The following is a 17,018-nucleotide window of genomic DNA, read 5'->3' as shown; positions in this document are numbered from 1 at the left end:
AAGATTTAGGTATGCTACACTATGAACGTTGCAAGTGAATAAGTCCATAAATGGATTTTGGATCTATTATGCTTGGCTCATGTCCGATGTACTTTCAGTCCAGCCAGTTACATCTATGTCTCTATTTTCTAAGAGTCATCCACTCCGACACCTAAGACAAAGCATCTTCCCAATTGGATTTGATAGAAAACATATTAGTCTTTCAATTGGTTTGCCCATTTCCAATTAGACTAAGGACATGTGTAGATTCATCTACTAATATAAGTTGTGTTTTTGTATTATGATCCGACCACATAATACTGCTTAATATTACTTAAACATTAGAAAACCAGTGAGCAACATTTGCTTCTATTTTGCTTTGCATACAAAAACCATGTGAGAACAATATACAAAGTATTAATATAATTCATGAATAATTTTATTAATCAATCTATTCGAAAAGTTACAAGTGTACTTAGACAAAATATTACACTAAGGCACCAGATCCAACAAAGAAGTTCTACAGTGTTTAGGGGGATAGCTCGCAACAAAAATGAGTCTACTGGAAGGTGGTGTCTACCTGTTCCCGAAGTAACATTGGTATAGAGGGCCTTCCTCCTATCCCACTCTTAGTGCAGGCGAGGTTGTACCGTCTTCGATCCTGTTACCCTAGTTCCATCTGCTTCACCCTTTAATACCTATGTTGGGAGTGGTTCTATCGAATTAATGTTTGGCACAACTTCTAGCACCATTGTAATGGCTAGCACTTCCCAGTTGTACCACCTTATCATGTTTTTTGCAATATGCATATCATCTCTACTAGCCTAGGCTTGTGTATGGATACTAGTGGCTAGTAGCTGGGATAGGCTTCACAGTATATTTGTTGGTATGGATATGGTAAAGCAAATTGATTGTAAAGGTTGTTATAATAAGTTCCAAAGTTCTAGGTTAGTTGGGTCTGATTAATATTTTGGTTTTGCTTTTTATTGACTTGATTGGTAGAAATGTTGGTTTCTAGGTTTTCCATCAAAAAGATATCATGATGAGATTGAGTCCATGCTTACCATACAAATTTTAATGGTAATTTAGGTAAGGTGGTGACGATGTGCGATTCACTTTGTTTGGTACAAGGTAGAGATCCATCAAACATGATGGCTGGAGAAGAGAGTATGAAGGAGAAGAAGAAGAAAAGCGAATTGGGTTTTGTAGTATTTGGGGGATATGGTTTTGTGGTATTTGGGGGATCTCTATGCTACCTAGTTACTTCAAACCTTCTATACTCTTAATCCATTATCCCTAGGTGCCACGTGTCATGCTATGATTGGTGAGTCAGAGTTTGGTGTCCTGAAGGTATAGGTCTAAGTAGGCTGCCATTACGATTTGCTCTGTGTGACTTCAAATGAGATGTGGCAAGAGCCTAGTGTGGTAGTTAATGAATGGGGCTCGCTCAATCGTTGGCTTGAAAGTTTTTGCAAGGGGTTCTGCTAAAGGGTTTGTCTGCAACTTTGGTTAGCTTATTGCTCATTTTGAACAGTTAGGATGTAACAAACTTTTGAACTTTTAAAGTATAGAGATCAAATCTCAAATTCTATATAAGTTCAAATATGATGCACAATAATATAGAGTTAAAAGACAAAAAGAATCTTCCTTGTCTTAAAGATAATGGGGCTAATATTTATAAGGTTGTTGGAAATTTAGTCATTATATTTATCACAACAAATATATAAATAAATATCAATGTTAACAATTAGACCTAAATTTTAAAATTTGAAAAGTAAAAAAACTAAAATCTTAAAAATACACGTACAAAAACTAAATTTCTTATTTTTGAAAAGTATATTTAAAACACCACCCTTTTCAAGGACATGTGTGAAGTTAGTTTTGATTTTGTTTTTCCATTTTAAATATCAATGCATGTCACATTCACCCAATTCTAAACAAAGTAAACAAAAAATAAAGTCAACCATAATAAAGCTACTTTCACATTTCCGTGGCTATTTTTCTTATAATCTTACGATATCAAATGATAAATTGATTCAATAATACCAAGCTTTCTGAAAAAAAATGTGTCCTCAACTAATCAATGATAAACATTGCTGAATTGCATATTTCTTTGTGTTAACTAGAAATAGTTACATTCCGAGATAAGATTAATTTTTAACCTTCTTCTTTTTGTTATTTGCTGTGATAATATCTCCCACAACCCAATATTTTTTTACGGCAAATAGTACCGTTTCGGATACTAGAGGACCGTCCTCGTGATCCACCATTCTAGCATCCCATCTCATTCCTCCCACAATTTTCTTTACCTTGATCAACACGTTAACGTTATCACGGATTATGACGGACCCTTCAGGCCGTAAAATTCGATCCATCTCCAGAAGAATGTCTTCGGCTCTACATCTGCAACGATAAAACACAAGCCTATAAGCTTCCACGGTTCTTGTAATCACCAAACATGTTGTACATGTGTGTGCAAAGATGAATTCGATTAATTGAAAATCTGGGCAAACGCTGCTTCCTAGGCAAGTCATTTAAGGTTCAAGCTGTTGAGTTCTGCAATTGATACTAAAGCATGAACATAGTGACTTCGAATATAGAGCGAAAACTTACTTATCCTTGTACAAACTGAAGATACCGTCTGCGTGAATGAGGTCGTATGTCCGAGGATACGTAGAGAAAGCTTCACACCTGACATACAGAGGAACCCGGAAGGACGGGATCCGTTACAAAATAGTTAAGAAAGTCACTTTAAGGATATACACGAACCGGGAATCAGAAATGTTACAGTTACCAGTCATGATATATGCCGATCAATCCACGGTCGGAAATAACTCCCAATGTGTCTTTTTCGGCTATTGTTGGCATAACATTCATGACCCACAGCTTTGGAGAATCAAGAGCGGCAGCAAAACTTCCTAGACCGGCATTCATGTCCATGATGTTGCGAAACCTCCCAGAGTCGATGAGATTGTTTATACTCTTATATGATTTGAGATGCTTCTCCCATATCTGAATATCCTCTTGATACATATCGACAGATACTCCGGGAACAGATCCACTCGATATTCTAGGAGGGATAGCATTAAGCCTATCCGGAAAGGGCTTCCATTCTTCATATGACTTGGTTGACTTCGGATAAGGAGTTACGCATGCTTCCATTTTCTTGTACCTGTGAATACAATACAAAAGATTCTTCAAAAACAAACAACGTAATTCCGTTATTCGAAATTGCCATTTCTATTTAGCCAATATACATATGAAAATCCGTTTGTAGGCAATACTATACCAGACATCACCCGGATAGCTTGGTTCACATAGATTCGGTTTTATATCTTGCTGGCGACATAAATCGTAATTTGTTCTTTTCTTCCAAACAGCAATGTCACCCAGCTCATCCAGCTTTTCCCAACAAAGGAGTCTCGCAATCTCTTCGATTTTCCTTTGTTCCTCTTCGAGATCCTCTTTAGGACGCTTCCATGCTCCGAAATAAGTCCTCCAGTTGATAGGAGGACCAGAAAGAACCCAATAACCACCTGGTCGAAGAACTCGATCGACTTCCATCATGTACAATCCATCTGTCGAATGATGTTCAATAACAATGTTATAATGTACATTCCATCATATAGGAGTTGGCATATGCTTAAATTATCCCACATATGGAGCCCCCCTTTGAAAGGCTCCTCAAAGAAGATAACTTTTATAGTTTTCATGCTCACCATTTTCGCCCCATGGAATCAAGCAACGAGAACAATGAGCCATGTCAAAGGCTCTCGTGGCAAATGGCATCTTTATTGATCCGAGAACTCCGATAACAGCTGGCACACCTCTTTCAAGAGCAAATTGAACTTGTGCTTCATGAGAATCTCTAGGTGCAAATGACATTGTTATAACATTCTTTTTGAATAGATATGCACCGAGACTTGCAACCTGAACACCGTACAAGAAAAATCAATCTGCTACGACGAATTTAATAAAGAATGCATGAAAAGCATTCAGCCAATAACATTACAATAGTTTCTTCAATGCTAAGTTTCAATTACATCAAAAAGCATGTTAGTTGAAGAACATAATAGAATTAGAAACCTGATTTATAATTTAAACTTACCCCACATCCTGTATCTAATGCGGTTCTCACCATACCATTGTCTATCGGAATCGCGGATGCAAGTTGATTAATATACGTATCGGCTCCTTGCGGAAATTGCGTGCCTCCACCTGGGAACCTAAACACATTTCCCTCATACTGAATCCAGTTTTGTACAGCTTTCTCGACTGTCAAGCTCTTATAGGGTGCGTTCGCAAATGGCACATAGTCCCTACTTTGTGGCCATGGAAATGGTGTTGCATATCCTTTGGGAGCCGGGATAAGACACTGCAGCTTCTCATCTTCAGGAGGACAATGTCGTTCCCGGTAGATCATATTGTCTCGAGGAAATCTCATCGCCCTCATTTGATCTTGACAAGGCGTGTAATCGACATACTTTGCATGACATGATGGGAACTCTTTGGCTGCTTTGTCTGAACCATCAGCCGTCACAACATCATCACCATGATGAGTCTCGTAGTTAAGGTTTGAAATGACGCTGCAATCTGTTTGTTTAGTGATAGCCGAGGCGATCTTGTCGCCTTTGCCGAAACCGCTTTGTTGCCAAGCACCTAATATATAGAAGAAACAACATAAACCAATCACTATGAAAATCGACGCCGAGCTCCTTGATTTCAGCTCCCCGGAGTTCCCTTTAATTGCCATAATTCACCTTGAATCTGTTAACTAGAATGAAGGGAAAAAAAAAGAAAAGGAAATCCTTCAGTAAGGCCTCATAAACTATAACTAAACATGAAAATAATACAATTAAACCAAAGGGTTATGACACATTTCAAATTGAAATACAATTAGACTCATATTGCAACAGATATAATTAAGAATGAAACAAACAAGAACAGATCAAACACGAAAACCAGTAATGCCCACGGTGATCATACAGATACTATATATATATATTTCAATGACGATCAGGTGTGGACAAATATAGAAGAAAATACAAAACTTTAAAGAGATTCAAAAAGCAAAGGTTGAAACTTTTTGAATGGATTATGATTGGTTCAACAATGCATTAAAATAAGATAAAATAAAAAAACAACCCACTTTACGATTGAAATAACATGTTAGAAGTAAAAATTGTAAGAGAAAAAGATTCAAAGTTTCTTACAGAACACCAATGTCAGGATGGAGTCGTAACTAAACCATGAGCAAAGGTTTTTGTTGCAGGGGGTAGGGGATTCCAAAGAAGGGAAGAAAGGTAGTTTTCTTTAAAAATATAAAATAAAAAAAGGGAAAAATGGGATATGGAATGGGTTTGGTTTGTAGGTTTTTGAGTTGTTGTGGGTAAGTTAGTTTGTTGAGAATGTCGCTCTGTGTTTTTCGGAGGAAACTATGAACTTGTTCCTTCTTCTATTTCCATTGCCACTTTTTCCGGTTTTAAAATAAGAAATCATTTTCCCCCTTCTTTATTAAAGAAAAGAAATCAATATAAATCTTGTTATAAAGAAGAAACTTTTGGAATTTAGTTTAAATTTTTTTAAAGGCATCTTCCAACTTTACTAGCCTTCCATTTAATTTTTTTTGTTTATTTTAGCAAATAAATTTGTATTTTTTATTAAATCATCAAAAAAATAATACAAGTGGAGTGCCACATGAATAATATAACAATATTTAATTATTTTGTCATTTTTTTATAATTTTTAATTTTAAAAAATAAATTTTGAAATTTTTTTGAATTTTTAAAATTTTAAAAAATCAATTAAAATGCTAATATATCATCCACGTGACGATTCACGTGTATGACATGTCAACAAAGTTAAAAAGCGTTAACTTTTTCATCCATTTTGGGATGATTTGACAAAAAACACAAGTTGAAGGGCTAGAAATAGCGAAAAATAAATAAAGGACTAAAATGATTTCTTTTGTAAAGTTAGAGAGCTAAAAAAATTTACACAACCTTTCCCGGAACTTATACAAGCCTACTTATGCTCTAAAGTTAACCCGAGATTGAAAAAGGACCATATTTCACATACCAATCCAATTCACATCTTGAATACCAATTCACATCTTGAATACCAATTCATATGCTTTATATGGATTCTAACCAATATCAAAACATGTCATATTTAACTATGCATCAACAATCCATCATTGTACCATTTTAACTAGGATCTCTATCACATTAATATACATTCAATAGCATGCTCATACCTTAATTCTATCAATTAAACAAATAATACCAAACTTCAATTACTAATTTAGCATATACATGTTTATAATCATTTACTAATTTCAAATTTAACAATCCTGAACATAACAAAATATTAAGGTGATTCCATTAGGTACATGCCAACTAACAAAACAAAAGGGATCCACTAACATTGTTGAGTCAGGATTCTATCTAGATGCTGAAATCGATGTTCGGAATCTCGATTGAAACCTAATCTGCACACGAAAAACAACGATATACTGAGTAATAAACTCAGTAGTATTTCTACAATCGAACATTATAGTACAACTTAAATAAATTAAAAACACTTAATAAAAAGGTCATTCAATACCAATGCCAAACAACATGTTATAACGTATATTCCACTATATGAATCATTTCCTTCAAGTTCAATTAACTAGTATAGGAGTATCATACATTATCACAACTTATCCCGAATCAAATCAGTCGATTTGTCTCAATTTCATACCATTCTTCCGAGCTTATAATTCATTTTACATAATTTTTCACATTAGCCATTCATTTCATATGTCCTTATCAATTTTACATTTTAAATCCCTATTAACTTTACTCGGACTCGAACAGATATACGAATCCAACCAACATACCAATTTTGGCACCCAGTGCCTCATCGAAAAATCTGAAGTAAATAAATTAAGCCCAGCGCTTATCAGTATAACCGAAGTAAAAGTTGTGTCCAGCATTCATCAACACATAGTCGAAGTAACTTGTACTCCAACTATCCTATGGCATGCCAACTATATCTGACTCTACCCGAACAGTTAATAAGGTATCCATTTATCCAATTCATAATATAGTTCAAATTTCACAACTTATCATTTTCAATTCATTAACTAAATTATCAATTAATAAGTATAATAGCATGATTCATCCCAATTCAAAGTCAATTTTACATTTACATCAATTTACAATATTTTCAATTTAGTTTTCTATCTTAATAATCAATCCAAATCATATCAAGTCAACTCGATTTGTCAATTTCAGCTCACCTGATCTGCCACAATTCGTTGTAGTAGATAAAACTACTTTTTATACTTAACTAGCTCGTTGGAAAGCAATTTCATTATGTTTTCGTTTAGTTTTCACTTATAGTACTTAAATAATAAAATCAATTTTTTTAGTAATTTATATGACCTTGTGGGCCAAAGTAGGCCTAAAGGTAGACTAATAGGATTGGTGAGTGTGCAAGACATTATTCTGAGGCACAAAGATAGTAGACTGTCAGCGATGTTGCAACATGGGCTTGGATGCTGCAAAACAGTGAACAGAGTACTAAAGGAGTTGTTTGCCATCAATGTCGCAACACAAGCCAAAGGGTGTCGCGACACCAACATGACAAGGTTACTTAATGGGCTAAGGGTGTTTTTGTCCACACAATGAACTTTAACAGGAAATAGTCTTTCGTTTTAGGTCAAAGATTAGCAACCAAACCTAGGCCTATAAATAGAATTGTTCTAAACACTTCAGGGACAACTTTTTACTTAGTTTAGGCTCCGCTTGTTTGCGAGTAAATTATTTTCTGGAAAATAATTTCTAGAAAATGATTTACTTTTCGGGTGTTTGGATGAATCTGTGTAAAATATTTTTTGTTGTTTGGCAGATTTCCTGAAAATATTTCATAAAAGTTGTTTTAAATTAAACAAATATATATTTAAGAATTTATTATCTTTTCATTGTTTAATTGAGTTTATTATATATATATATTAATAAATTTATATTTTAAATTATTTTTTCATATATTGCAATGATTTATTTATAAATAAATAATAATACTCAATTATTAAGCTAAAATATTAACTTTCATAAATTGAAAGCAACCAAAGCAATAGAATCAAGCTAATATGTCAATTATACAATAGTAATAATCAGTAGTATGGGTTAAGTCATATATTTCCACATCGAGCTAATAAGTCAATTATACAAGTACAATGATCAACAGTATGGATTAATCCTTGTATGTCCTTCATTGAGTAGAAATATTGTAGGCATTTATCAACCCATCCAGCATTTACACAAGCAAAAAGAACCCAACAATAACAAAGTGCCTATAGTAATATCAACCAACACCAAAATATTGCCTTTACCAAAAACAAAACAGTAGCTATACCAGCACAAACTCTGTACTAATACCAACCAAATCCAATATCCAATATCAAACTAACAAAATACCAAAGCTCTTCGCTTGCTTTTAATTTGCAACTGATTCTTGTGTGCTTATAGGATCTCCACCAGTTTGGCATTTCCTATTTGGTGATTTCAACTTCACTGAAGAGCTTGCAGTTGATGTCCGACCTGACTGTGTTGTATTTGATCTTAATCCAGACTAAAAATTGTAAAATTATAGCAAGGTAAGTAGTTATAAATTAGCAGAAATTGAAATATTGCTAAACTAAAACTTACATAGAATGTCTGCTCTCCAGTTTTCATATTTGCTAGAGGCCTAACCTAATGACTGACCACCTTCGAGTTTTCATACTTGTGGAATGCTTAGTTGTGGAAGCTGACCTAAATTTTTTTGGTTGATTCTTCCTCTCCAATAAGCTAATATTACATTGAATAAAGGTAGACAGAAATTGAAATCAAAGCATGAAATAGAATATTAATAAAATTGGAAGTGGAATGATTTAGAAAATTGAAGGCCTTTCTTATTCAGATCAAGCTAGTAATATAACATCTAAGTTAAACAAAAGGCTAAAAACTGGTTTTCTAAAAACAAGAAACTGCCTCATATTTGATGTTCTATACCACAACTATTACAAGCTGTGAATGTCTCTTGGGACCACGACATGCTAGGAAATCTAATACAAAATCACTAGACACTAAGCTTGGAGGATAATAGATTGTATACACCAACGCAGCTTTAGAACCCAAATTAATGATTGGAATTAAAAGAAGGTGAACTAGGTAGGAGCCATAAATGACTCATGTCTATAGTCACATCACATAGAAGCCATCATACAATCACATAATAATGCTATCTCAGGGCTTTCAATGTACATCATAAAAGACCCCAATTCAACAATAATAAATTTGGCAAAGAGAATGTTAAAGTGAAACTCTTTAACTTGTAAGTTGTTCTTCTGTTGGCTAAGAGAATGACACCAATAAATAAATCAAAGATAAGAGGGAGATGGAGAATCAAATAGAAAAGGGGGATAGATAAAAATGAGAGATAATAAAAATTATCATAGTTCAACCAAAATTACAACCTTTAAGCATTAAGCATATCCAGATATATTGAAATCACAAGCTAAAAATATGGGAAAGACCATTCTCACAATGGAACTTCCCAACCCAAATCATTTTCTAGACAAAACATTTTGGTACTAAGATAATCTAGAAATCATTAAAAGTAAACATAAAAAATGCTTAATGGGGGAAAGACTATATAAGAACACATTGTATCAAATAAATTATAAGCAACTTGATTAAAGCAATCAAAAACTACTTACTTCTGGTGGTGCTGCACAAAGCATGTAGAAATAGTGATAATTTCTCTCAAGATCAGACACTTGACAAACACGTGATCTTTCTAATAAGTAAGTCCTGATAGGAGCTCCTGAAATCCTTCCCCTCTGGTCAAATTGAATCTCCACAAAGTTACCAAAACGACTACATCATTCAAAACATGCATGTAAAGGTAAAAAAAAAAACAATTATAACATAGAATCTACTACATGCAAGGTGTAAAACTTGTTAAAACAAAATACACTCACCTTACAGTCTTAGTATTACCAAATGCTTCTAAAACAGGACTGGACTACAGATTAGCAGAAAAAATAAATAAATTTTATTATATGTGGTGCAAATTGGGCATTGTTAAATCAACCTATGATGAGAAATTTATGCTCTAAGGATCATTTTTAAGCATATCCTTTTCCACTTCCAAATAATGCATCATTTTGAAATGATATGCCTCTTCATGTATCTAACTTTACCCTCATCTTGAGTAAAAAATAATTATCATTTTCATCATTTGGATTATCATTTTCATATTTTAATCCCAAACCCAGAAAAAATTTAAAAATAGAGAAACAAAGATAGGCATAAAACCCAAACCAACGCTGCTTCATTTTCAAAAAAAATCACCACTAATTCAGCACAAAAAACAAATGGCTATTCAACAGTATAAAAATACAGAACCAAAATGATGGCATACCTTAAGCAGTTTTTCAAGAACAAGAAGAAACGAAAATGATAAAGAAGATAAAAAAGATGCCATACCTTAAGCCAAGACCCTACGAAGAGGAAGATTTGAGCGAAACGAAACAGCAACGTGTAATTTGCCTGAGAAGAGAATATACGCGACGGACACAGCTAAGGAAAAATGGGAGAGATTATAAAAGATGAAAAAATGAAGAAGTAGAAGGAGAAAAGTTACCTGGATGAAGAAGGAGAAGGGATGAAGAACGGAAGCAAGGAGGAGAAAGTAACCTGGTGAGAGTTGGAAAATGTCTTACAGAAATAAAATCGGTAAGACATTTTCTATAAACTCATACTCATTTTACCTGTGTTTTGTAAAACATTTTCCAAATGTAAAATATTTTCACTCTTCCAAACACAACACCGTAAAACTATGAAAACATACAAATGGACCCTTAATTTTACTTTCAATTGTAATTTAGATTTCCTTTCAATTGTAGTTTTTATTTCAGTTTTCTATTTCGTTCTTCGTGGGGATTGGATTGTAGATCAATCAACTCTTCAGGATTACCATTCGGGCTATTATAATTATATCAGGATTTTTCTTATCTTTTTTCTTGTTTTTTTTCTTAATGTTTATCTTTTCCTCGATTTACAGAAACAGGATCCCTAAGCTGTCTTTTCGACACCATTGAAAATCGGGTCGTTACAAAGTACATTCAAATTGTATCAAATAAATTAAACTTTATGAATCTTGTTCAAAATCAACTTATCTAATTGAGATGAGATTAGATCATCTAATTATATTATAAAAATAATATGAAATAAATTAAAAAAATATTAAAAAATTCAATTTCTTAAAAATAATTAAAACAAATGTAAATAAATTTAAAAACTCCAACTTTTTAATCACTACTTTATTACTATTTTCTGGGATACTTCTAATTTATCAATGCTAATCTGTTAATCATTAGGAAAATAGATAATACTAATTGGATTCAACTAAATCACAATGCACATCAAGTTTATGGTGTAAAATAATATTTACATGGATATAAAAATAGAGTTGAGAAAACAAAACGCATCATTCATCCTAAAATGATTTTGATCTTGCCAATGAAATGTTCCGTCTTCAACCTTTAAATTTCGTTTTATATTTCTGTATTTGTATGAACAATGCATATATTTTTAAATATTATTGTTTGAAAATGATTTAATGTTGAATGATAATATAATGGTAAATTTTAATTTGATTGATATATAATTGTGATATAATTAAATGATAATTAGTTTAAAATAATATCTAACAATTAATTATTAATATACTTAATTTTGTAATTCAAACCAATAAAAATTATATTATACAAATAAGAGTAAAAACTATTATTGATTATTATTTTTAAAAGTAAATCTTAATTTTAATTGATATATAATTATAATAATTAATGATGATCTGATGGTCAAGGGTATTATTGCTGTAAGCGTAGCTTGAATTTGAACCTTGTTGTTCGGGTTATAATATCTAATAATATTTCATTGATATCTAATACAATACTATGGTAAATCTTAGGGACATATAATTATATCACTAATTTGTAAGGGTAAATCTTAATCTAAATTGATATAAAATTGTAACACTAATTAAATTATAATTAATTTTAAATAATATTTAATAATAATTAATTAAAATACTTAATTGTATAGTTCAAATAAATAAAAATTATAATATTATCAGAAAATAAAGAATTAGTGTGAATTCAATAATATAATCAACAATAAAGAATATTCTCATTGATTCAAAGATTTTTTAAAATTTAACTCATTGATTCAAAGATTTTTTAAATTTTACATTTATTTTTTATATAAAATCAATTTAATCAATTGAATGCAATCTTTTCTCTTACAAATTGTAGATAATTTTCGATTTGACTAATTTAATTAATCAATTCGATTTTAGCTAAATAAATTATTGAAATCTTATAAAAATTTTAAAAAGTATATATTATTGAAAATCGATAAATTTAATTGTTGATTGGATGGATTCAACTAATTCCGAATAGTGGATTCTTGTCCGAATAAATATATGGACCGACTCCTGCGATCCAATTAGAAGGTACGATGGATAAGATAGAGTCCGACTCCTCTCCCTATAAAAACCCTAGCTCGTCAAGGAGAAAGCTTCTTTCTCGATCAATCCAGTATATTGCCAAGAAAATTGAAGAGTAAAATTAGTTATTTTTAGTTATTATGTAGCACTATATCACTTGATACAAAAAGATAAATAAGAAAAAAGTTATCTACATTTACAGGCTGTTTGTCGGAGACGAACTGAAGATATCAATTAATGCCTTAGGTTAGTTTCTTATCTTCTTATCCTCTGTTTTTTTTTTCTATTTGAGTTTTAATTGAAATAATAAGGAATTTACTTAATTTACATGGAAATGGGTTAAATTTTAATAGCTTCAAATCCTGCTTATCTTCATTTTCTTCTTTTGAATGCAAAGTTGAAGCTAATAGAATTTTCTTTGATGCCCTGCAACTCAACTAAGTATCTATTTTTTGCCTCGCACTCTTTCCTTTTATTTTAGTATAAAATTCACTGTTCTATATTCGAAATTTTCACGCTATGTAAGAACAAAATGGAATTCTTTACCTGTACTGTTTCCGGCCGTGACCCGTATCGTTCTAGTAGGGGTCACTTAGGGTACCTTCTTTGCTTTTGGTTCTGCTCAGTTTCAAACCATTGTTAGTATAATTTCCAGTTTACCTGATGCTACCGATCTCTTTTGATGTTGCAGGGCATTATGGGTTGATTGTGTTAATGTTCTTTGTTTAGGCCTTGGTGAATAATTGTTCAGGTGCTTAAGGTGGAGGTTTTGACAATGGTGTTGTTGACTCATCAATTGCAGGTATTCTAAGAAAACTTTGGACTAAAACTAGTAGATTACAAGTTAATGGGATCAAGATATTGAATAAAAGTTCTTTTGAAACAAGAGCTTGATGGCTGAGTTAAAAAGTTACCACCTGACAGTGCATAGGTCCGATGAATCCATGAAGTGATAAAATCCTGTTCTGGAGGCTCTCTTATGAACTGCTTTGAAGATTATTTGTCTTTTTGAGAAGAGTCTTATTTGTTTTCATCTATTAACATAGAGATCTCAGTTTTCTTTTAGTATTCATCTGAAAACTTGTAAGTGTGTTGTTCATTTTATTGGATTTCAGGATTCACAGATAGCATTTCCATCAAGGCCTTTAACAAGGGGGAAAGGTTTGACATTAAAGCGACATGTAGTTACAGTTCATATGCTTGGGAGAAGAGAGAGGGGCATATCAAGGCACTCTGCTTGTTCAAGGTAACCAACTTCTACCCTATGATTATGCAATGTTCAATGTTGGCAGCTTGTCACTTTGTATGATACTTAGCTCGATAACTTTGAGGCTATATTTAGAAGTGCTGATCCTGAAAAGACTATGCTTTTAAATTAGCATACTGAATTCATTTTGGGAAAGAAAACCAATAACGCTTACTCTTAAAATATTTGTTTCCTTTCCCCCGATTTGTCAATTCTTTTTTTTAGTTTTATCATAATCTAGATTTAGAAGCAAATTTACAAATTGAATGAAGGGAGGTGGAGAATCAATGATTTTCAACGAGTGTGTATAAAAAAGTAGGCTGGTTTGTTCATTTCTGAGCTTACATAAGAAAAGAAGCCTTTCAGTTTTCCTAACCTTATTTATTGCATAGGGAGAAGTCCCATTCCTTTTGCTATTTGTAAATTGCTTTGATCTTGTTGGTTATATTAAACATCAGTGATGTTGAATACACAGCGTAGAACTTGTGGTGCACAAAACTTCATCAAGATAATTTTAGGTTGATGTGATGTGAGTTTGTGAATGTGAAGAATTGTTATTGCTCTGCTAAGATTGGCAAACAGCAACCAATTGGTTCAATGATACTTATTCTCTAAAAATGCAGGTCTCTGCCAATCATGTTTTCTTGTCATTGATGTCTTTTCCTCTGATAACATTTCTTGCCTCAGCATTCTTTTTGTTTTCTTTACTTGTGAGGATGGGAAAGATGGTTTTGCGTCGCATGGTGTGCCAATAGAGCGGGCCCAAACATTGTCTTTGATCTTTTATGGAATTGCTTGTCAGTGCTATTTTACTCTTTCCAAATAAATAACTTTTGGTTGTGAAACAAAATAAATTTATTCTCTTCTAAAAATTTTATGCGACTATCGCAATGAACACTGGTAAAGGGAAACAGCTTTGCATTTTGAAAAGGATGTGAACTAGTTTTCCTTTCATTTTCTTCAAGTACTTCCTTTTTCATCTTATGCATTGTAAACATATAATTTAGATGTCTTATTATTGCAGTATAGCGGCTTCTCATACCTATGGTTTAAAAGTAAAAAATATTGGAATTTCAACCTTCAAAGGCAGTGGTCAGAATAATGAATTGAGAGGCAGAACAAATAATGCATTTCTTTCCAAGAATACTATTAAAGTTTCTTATGTGCCAAAAGACGGGGAAGAGACCATGATAGAATCTTCAAATGTTCATAATGTTCCACTTGCCTATGCCTCAGAAACAAGTGAGAACCATTTGGGGTTCCCTGCTATTCAGAAATTATTCAAGAAATGGATAATGATATTGCTCTCACAATCCCCACATCAAGTGATGGATGAAGTTATGGGGGTTGGACCTCGCCCAAGGGATACATCAGAAACTCAAATTGGCACCCAAAGCAATGGAAAAAGTGAGATCCTAAAGATGGTTTGGAACCATTTCTGGGATATGGATGTAACCATTAAAATACCCATATTATTATTGTAAGTATTTCTTCCATGAAAGGCATTATCTCTCTGTGTCCTTGGAGATATTCCTTGCTATACTATGATTTATTAAGGCTTTGTTTTTAAATATTTGTGATATGATATAGATGCACAATGCCTTTTGTCAAGAAAAAAGTGAGAACAAATTATTTTTTGACTGTGTTAAGGGCTTTTGGTATTGCTCTGCTCAACTGTTGCTGAGGTAGCTGTTTACCTTGTTTGGATTCTGTCATTGTCAACTGATACTATTGCTTGCCTATCTATCCTCTGGATGATCAATTCAATGTTTACTGATATCATATGTTGTATGTGTCCAATTGTAGCTACGAATCATTCTCTATATTAGTACTTTCTGTCAGTCTTGCTTTGAATGCCATCCCGTCTCATTAAATTGTAATGTTATTTTGATAACCAATGCCGTGGATAATTTATTTGATGATCTTTAGATGAAAAAAAATGCAATTATACATGTATGTACATTGCTAAGAAATGCATTTCTGTGTCTGCAGTATTCCATTGTACATGGCTGTTAGTTTGATTTATGGGGCTGAAGTTTCAAAGGAGTTAACTCCTCTATGGGTTTTTGGGCCTCTAATTGTGGCTCTTTACATCAGGATTCTCAGAGGGTTGTGTGCACTCTATGTTTTGTGCTTGAAGCAGACACTTCAAATTGTTGGGAACTTACCGACTTATTACGTCATGGCTTATAATTATATTGCACATGGAAAGCTGAAGGAAGAAGTAAGAGCTCGTGTGTGGCAACCAGTGGTAGACATAAAGAACTTGGACTACAATGAGCTATCTAGAAGAAAGATGAAAGATTTCCAAGAGTGGATGATGGAGGAGTATGTGGACATTGTGGAATCGGTATGGCCATATTATTGCAGAACCATCAGATTTCTGAAGAGGGCTAACATCATTTAGGGTTTGGATTCTGATACGAGATAAGTCTTAGGTGAGATGAAAAGAGTGGCATTCAAATTCAACCTCGAAAATGTTTGAAATTTTGGAACAGAGCTAGCAATTATGATGATGATGATGATGATGATGATGATGTAGAGAACTGGTTTTGTTAAAGCTCAACTCAAGGCTGTTCTTATTTTTGCTTGTATTTTGATATACATGGTGATGTTATGTAGTAGCAGATGGTTTGCTTTTGCGCGGGATGATTCATTCCTTGTAACAGCTTCTTATCCGTTTTTCTTCCGAGTTCGGAGTTGTATACAGTCATTTTAACTTGCAAGTTCCTAGTTTTTGCCAATCATTTTGAAAATAGAGGCAAACACCCAAAAGGTCAATTTCAGAGGTATGGATTCCACTGTTGTTCTCGCAAATTAGAAAAATTACAACCAAAACACTATAGAACAAGTATATCTGACCCATTAGCTAAATTCAATTTTTCTCAAACCTAAACTAAGAGGACAATTTTTTTACAGAACCCCTCTCTAAATTTGTCCAAGGCATAAAATTTTCTTCTCAACTTCCTACGTGCGATTAAGTCTGGAACATGTCACATTGCAATGCATTTCCAATGGGATCCAAGAATTTTAGGGTAAATTTACTAAGATTGAAAATCTCTTTTTGTTTCGGAACGTATTTTGAAACACCTCTATCCAAATTCAACAGCTTAAGTTATGATTATTTTAACAAAAATTACTTAAACGGAATATTTTTTAGAAATTCAAGACGGAATTTTTAAGTTGGAAGTCACTTTAGACATCAATTTCTATTCTTTAAGCTAAGTTTTAGAATTTTATATTATGT

General features: G+C 32.8%; 2 protein-coding genes and 1 long non-coding RNA gene across 9 annotated transcripts; 1 reads left to right on the top strand and 2 right to left on the bottom strand.

Annotated features, from left to right (window-relative positions):
* Nucleotides 1–1,954: 1,954 nt before the first annotated feature.
* On the bottom strand, nt 1,955–5,465 carry LOC107926618 (probable methyltransferase PMT2). Of its 2 annotated transcripts, none has more exons than XM_016857513.2 (7): nt 5,193–5,465; nt 4,088–4,753; nt 3,699–3,909; nt 3,269–3,557; nt 2,774–3,151; nt 2,593–2,670; nt 1,955–2,382 (listed from the first exon to the last, which is right to left on the bottom strand). In XM_016857513.2, exons 2-7 carry the CDS (start codon nt 4,730–4,732, stop codon nt 2,130–2,132), a joined length of 1,854 nt encoding a protein of 617 aa, XP_016713002.1. In that variant the 5' UTR covers nt 4,733–4,753; nt 5,193–5,465; the 3' UTR covers nt 1,955–2,129. The 2 variants fall into 2 exon arrangements, with proteins under 2 accessions (XP_016713002.1, XP_016713003.1); XM_016857514.2 differs by having other exon boundaries at nt 4,088–4,746.
* Nucleotides 5,466–8,149: 2,684 nt separating this feature from the next.
* On the bottom strand, nt 8,150–10,968 carry LOC107926617 (uncharacterized). Its single transcript, XR_001692223.2, has 5 exons — nt 10,657–10,968; nt 10,500–10,562; nt 9,728–9,850; nt 8,676–8,816; nt 8,150–8,598 (listed from the first exon to the last, which is right to left on the bottom strand). It is a non-coding gene; the product is annotated as an uncharacterized lncRNA (long non-coding RNA).
* Nucleotides 10,969–12,462: 1,494 nt separating this feature from the next.
* LOC107926713 (uncharacterized) lies at nt 12,463–16,557 on the top strand. Of its 6 annotated transcripts, XM_016857616.2 has the most exons (6): nt 12,527–12,640; nt 12,728–12,771; nt 13,217–13,327; nt 13,641–13,771; nt 14,796–15,251; nt 15,764–16,557. In XM_016857616.2, exons 3-6 carry the CDS (start codon nt 13,301–13,303, stop codon nt 16,176–16,178), a joined length of 1,029 nt encoding a protein of 342 aa, XP_016713105.1. In that variant the 5' UTR covers nt 12,527–12,640; nt 12,728–12,771; nt 13,217–13,300; the 3' UTR covers nt 16,179–16,557. The 6 variants fall into 6 exon arrangements, with proteins under 6 accessions (XP_016713104.1, XP_016713106.1, XP_040973427.1 ...); XM_016857615.2 differs by having other exon boundaries at nt 12,463–12,771; XM_016857617.2 differs by having other exon boundaries at nt 12,520–12,771; nt 15,869–16,557.
* The last annotated feature ends 461 nt before the right edge of the window (nt 16,558–17,018 follow it).

This window comes from Gossypium hirsutum, chromosome A07 (assembly GCF_007990345.1).
Source record: "Gossypium hirsutum isolate 1008001.06 chromosome A07, Gossypium_hirsutum_v2.1, whole genome shotgun sequence".
Lineage (NCBI taxonomy): Eukaryota > Viridiplantae > Streptophyta > Magnoliopsida > Malvales > Malvaceae > Gossypium > Gossypium hirsutum.
The sequence above is the reverse complement of the archived record's forward strand: the minus strand, read 5'-3'. Positions and strand labels throughout refer to the sequence as shown.

Bases quoted from the DNA above. Each gene is read 5' to 3' on its own strand.
- LOC107926618 (XM_016857513.2), bottom strand. From the start codon at position 4,732: ATGGCAATTAAAGGGAACTCCGGGGAGCTGAAATCAAGGAGCTCGGCG. The intron at 3,152-3,268 runs GTATAGTATTGC...TTGTATTCACAG, and splicing joins AGCTATCCGGGTGATGTCTG to GTACAAGAAAATGGAAGCAT. The intron at 2,671-2,773 runs GTAACTGTAACA...TCTGTATGTCAG, and splicing joins ATCGGCATATATCATGACTG to GTGTGAAGCTTTCTCTACGT.
- LOC107926713 (XM_016857615.2), top strand. From the start codon at position 13,301: ATGGTGTTGTTGACTCATCAATTGCAG. The intron at 13,328-13,640 runs GTATTCTAAGAA...ATTGGATTTCAG, and splicing joins TGTTGACTCATCAATTGCAG to GATTCACAGATAGCATTTCC. The intron at 13,772-14,795 runs GTAACCAACTTC...TTATTATTGCAG, and splicing joins AGGCACTCTGCTTGTTCAAG to TATAGCGGCTTCTCATACCT.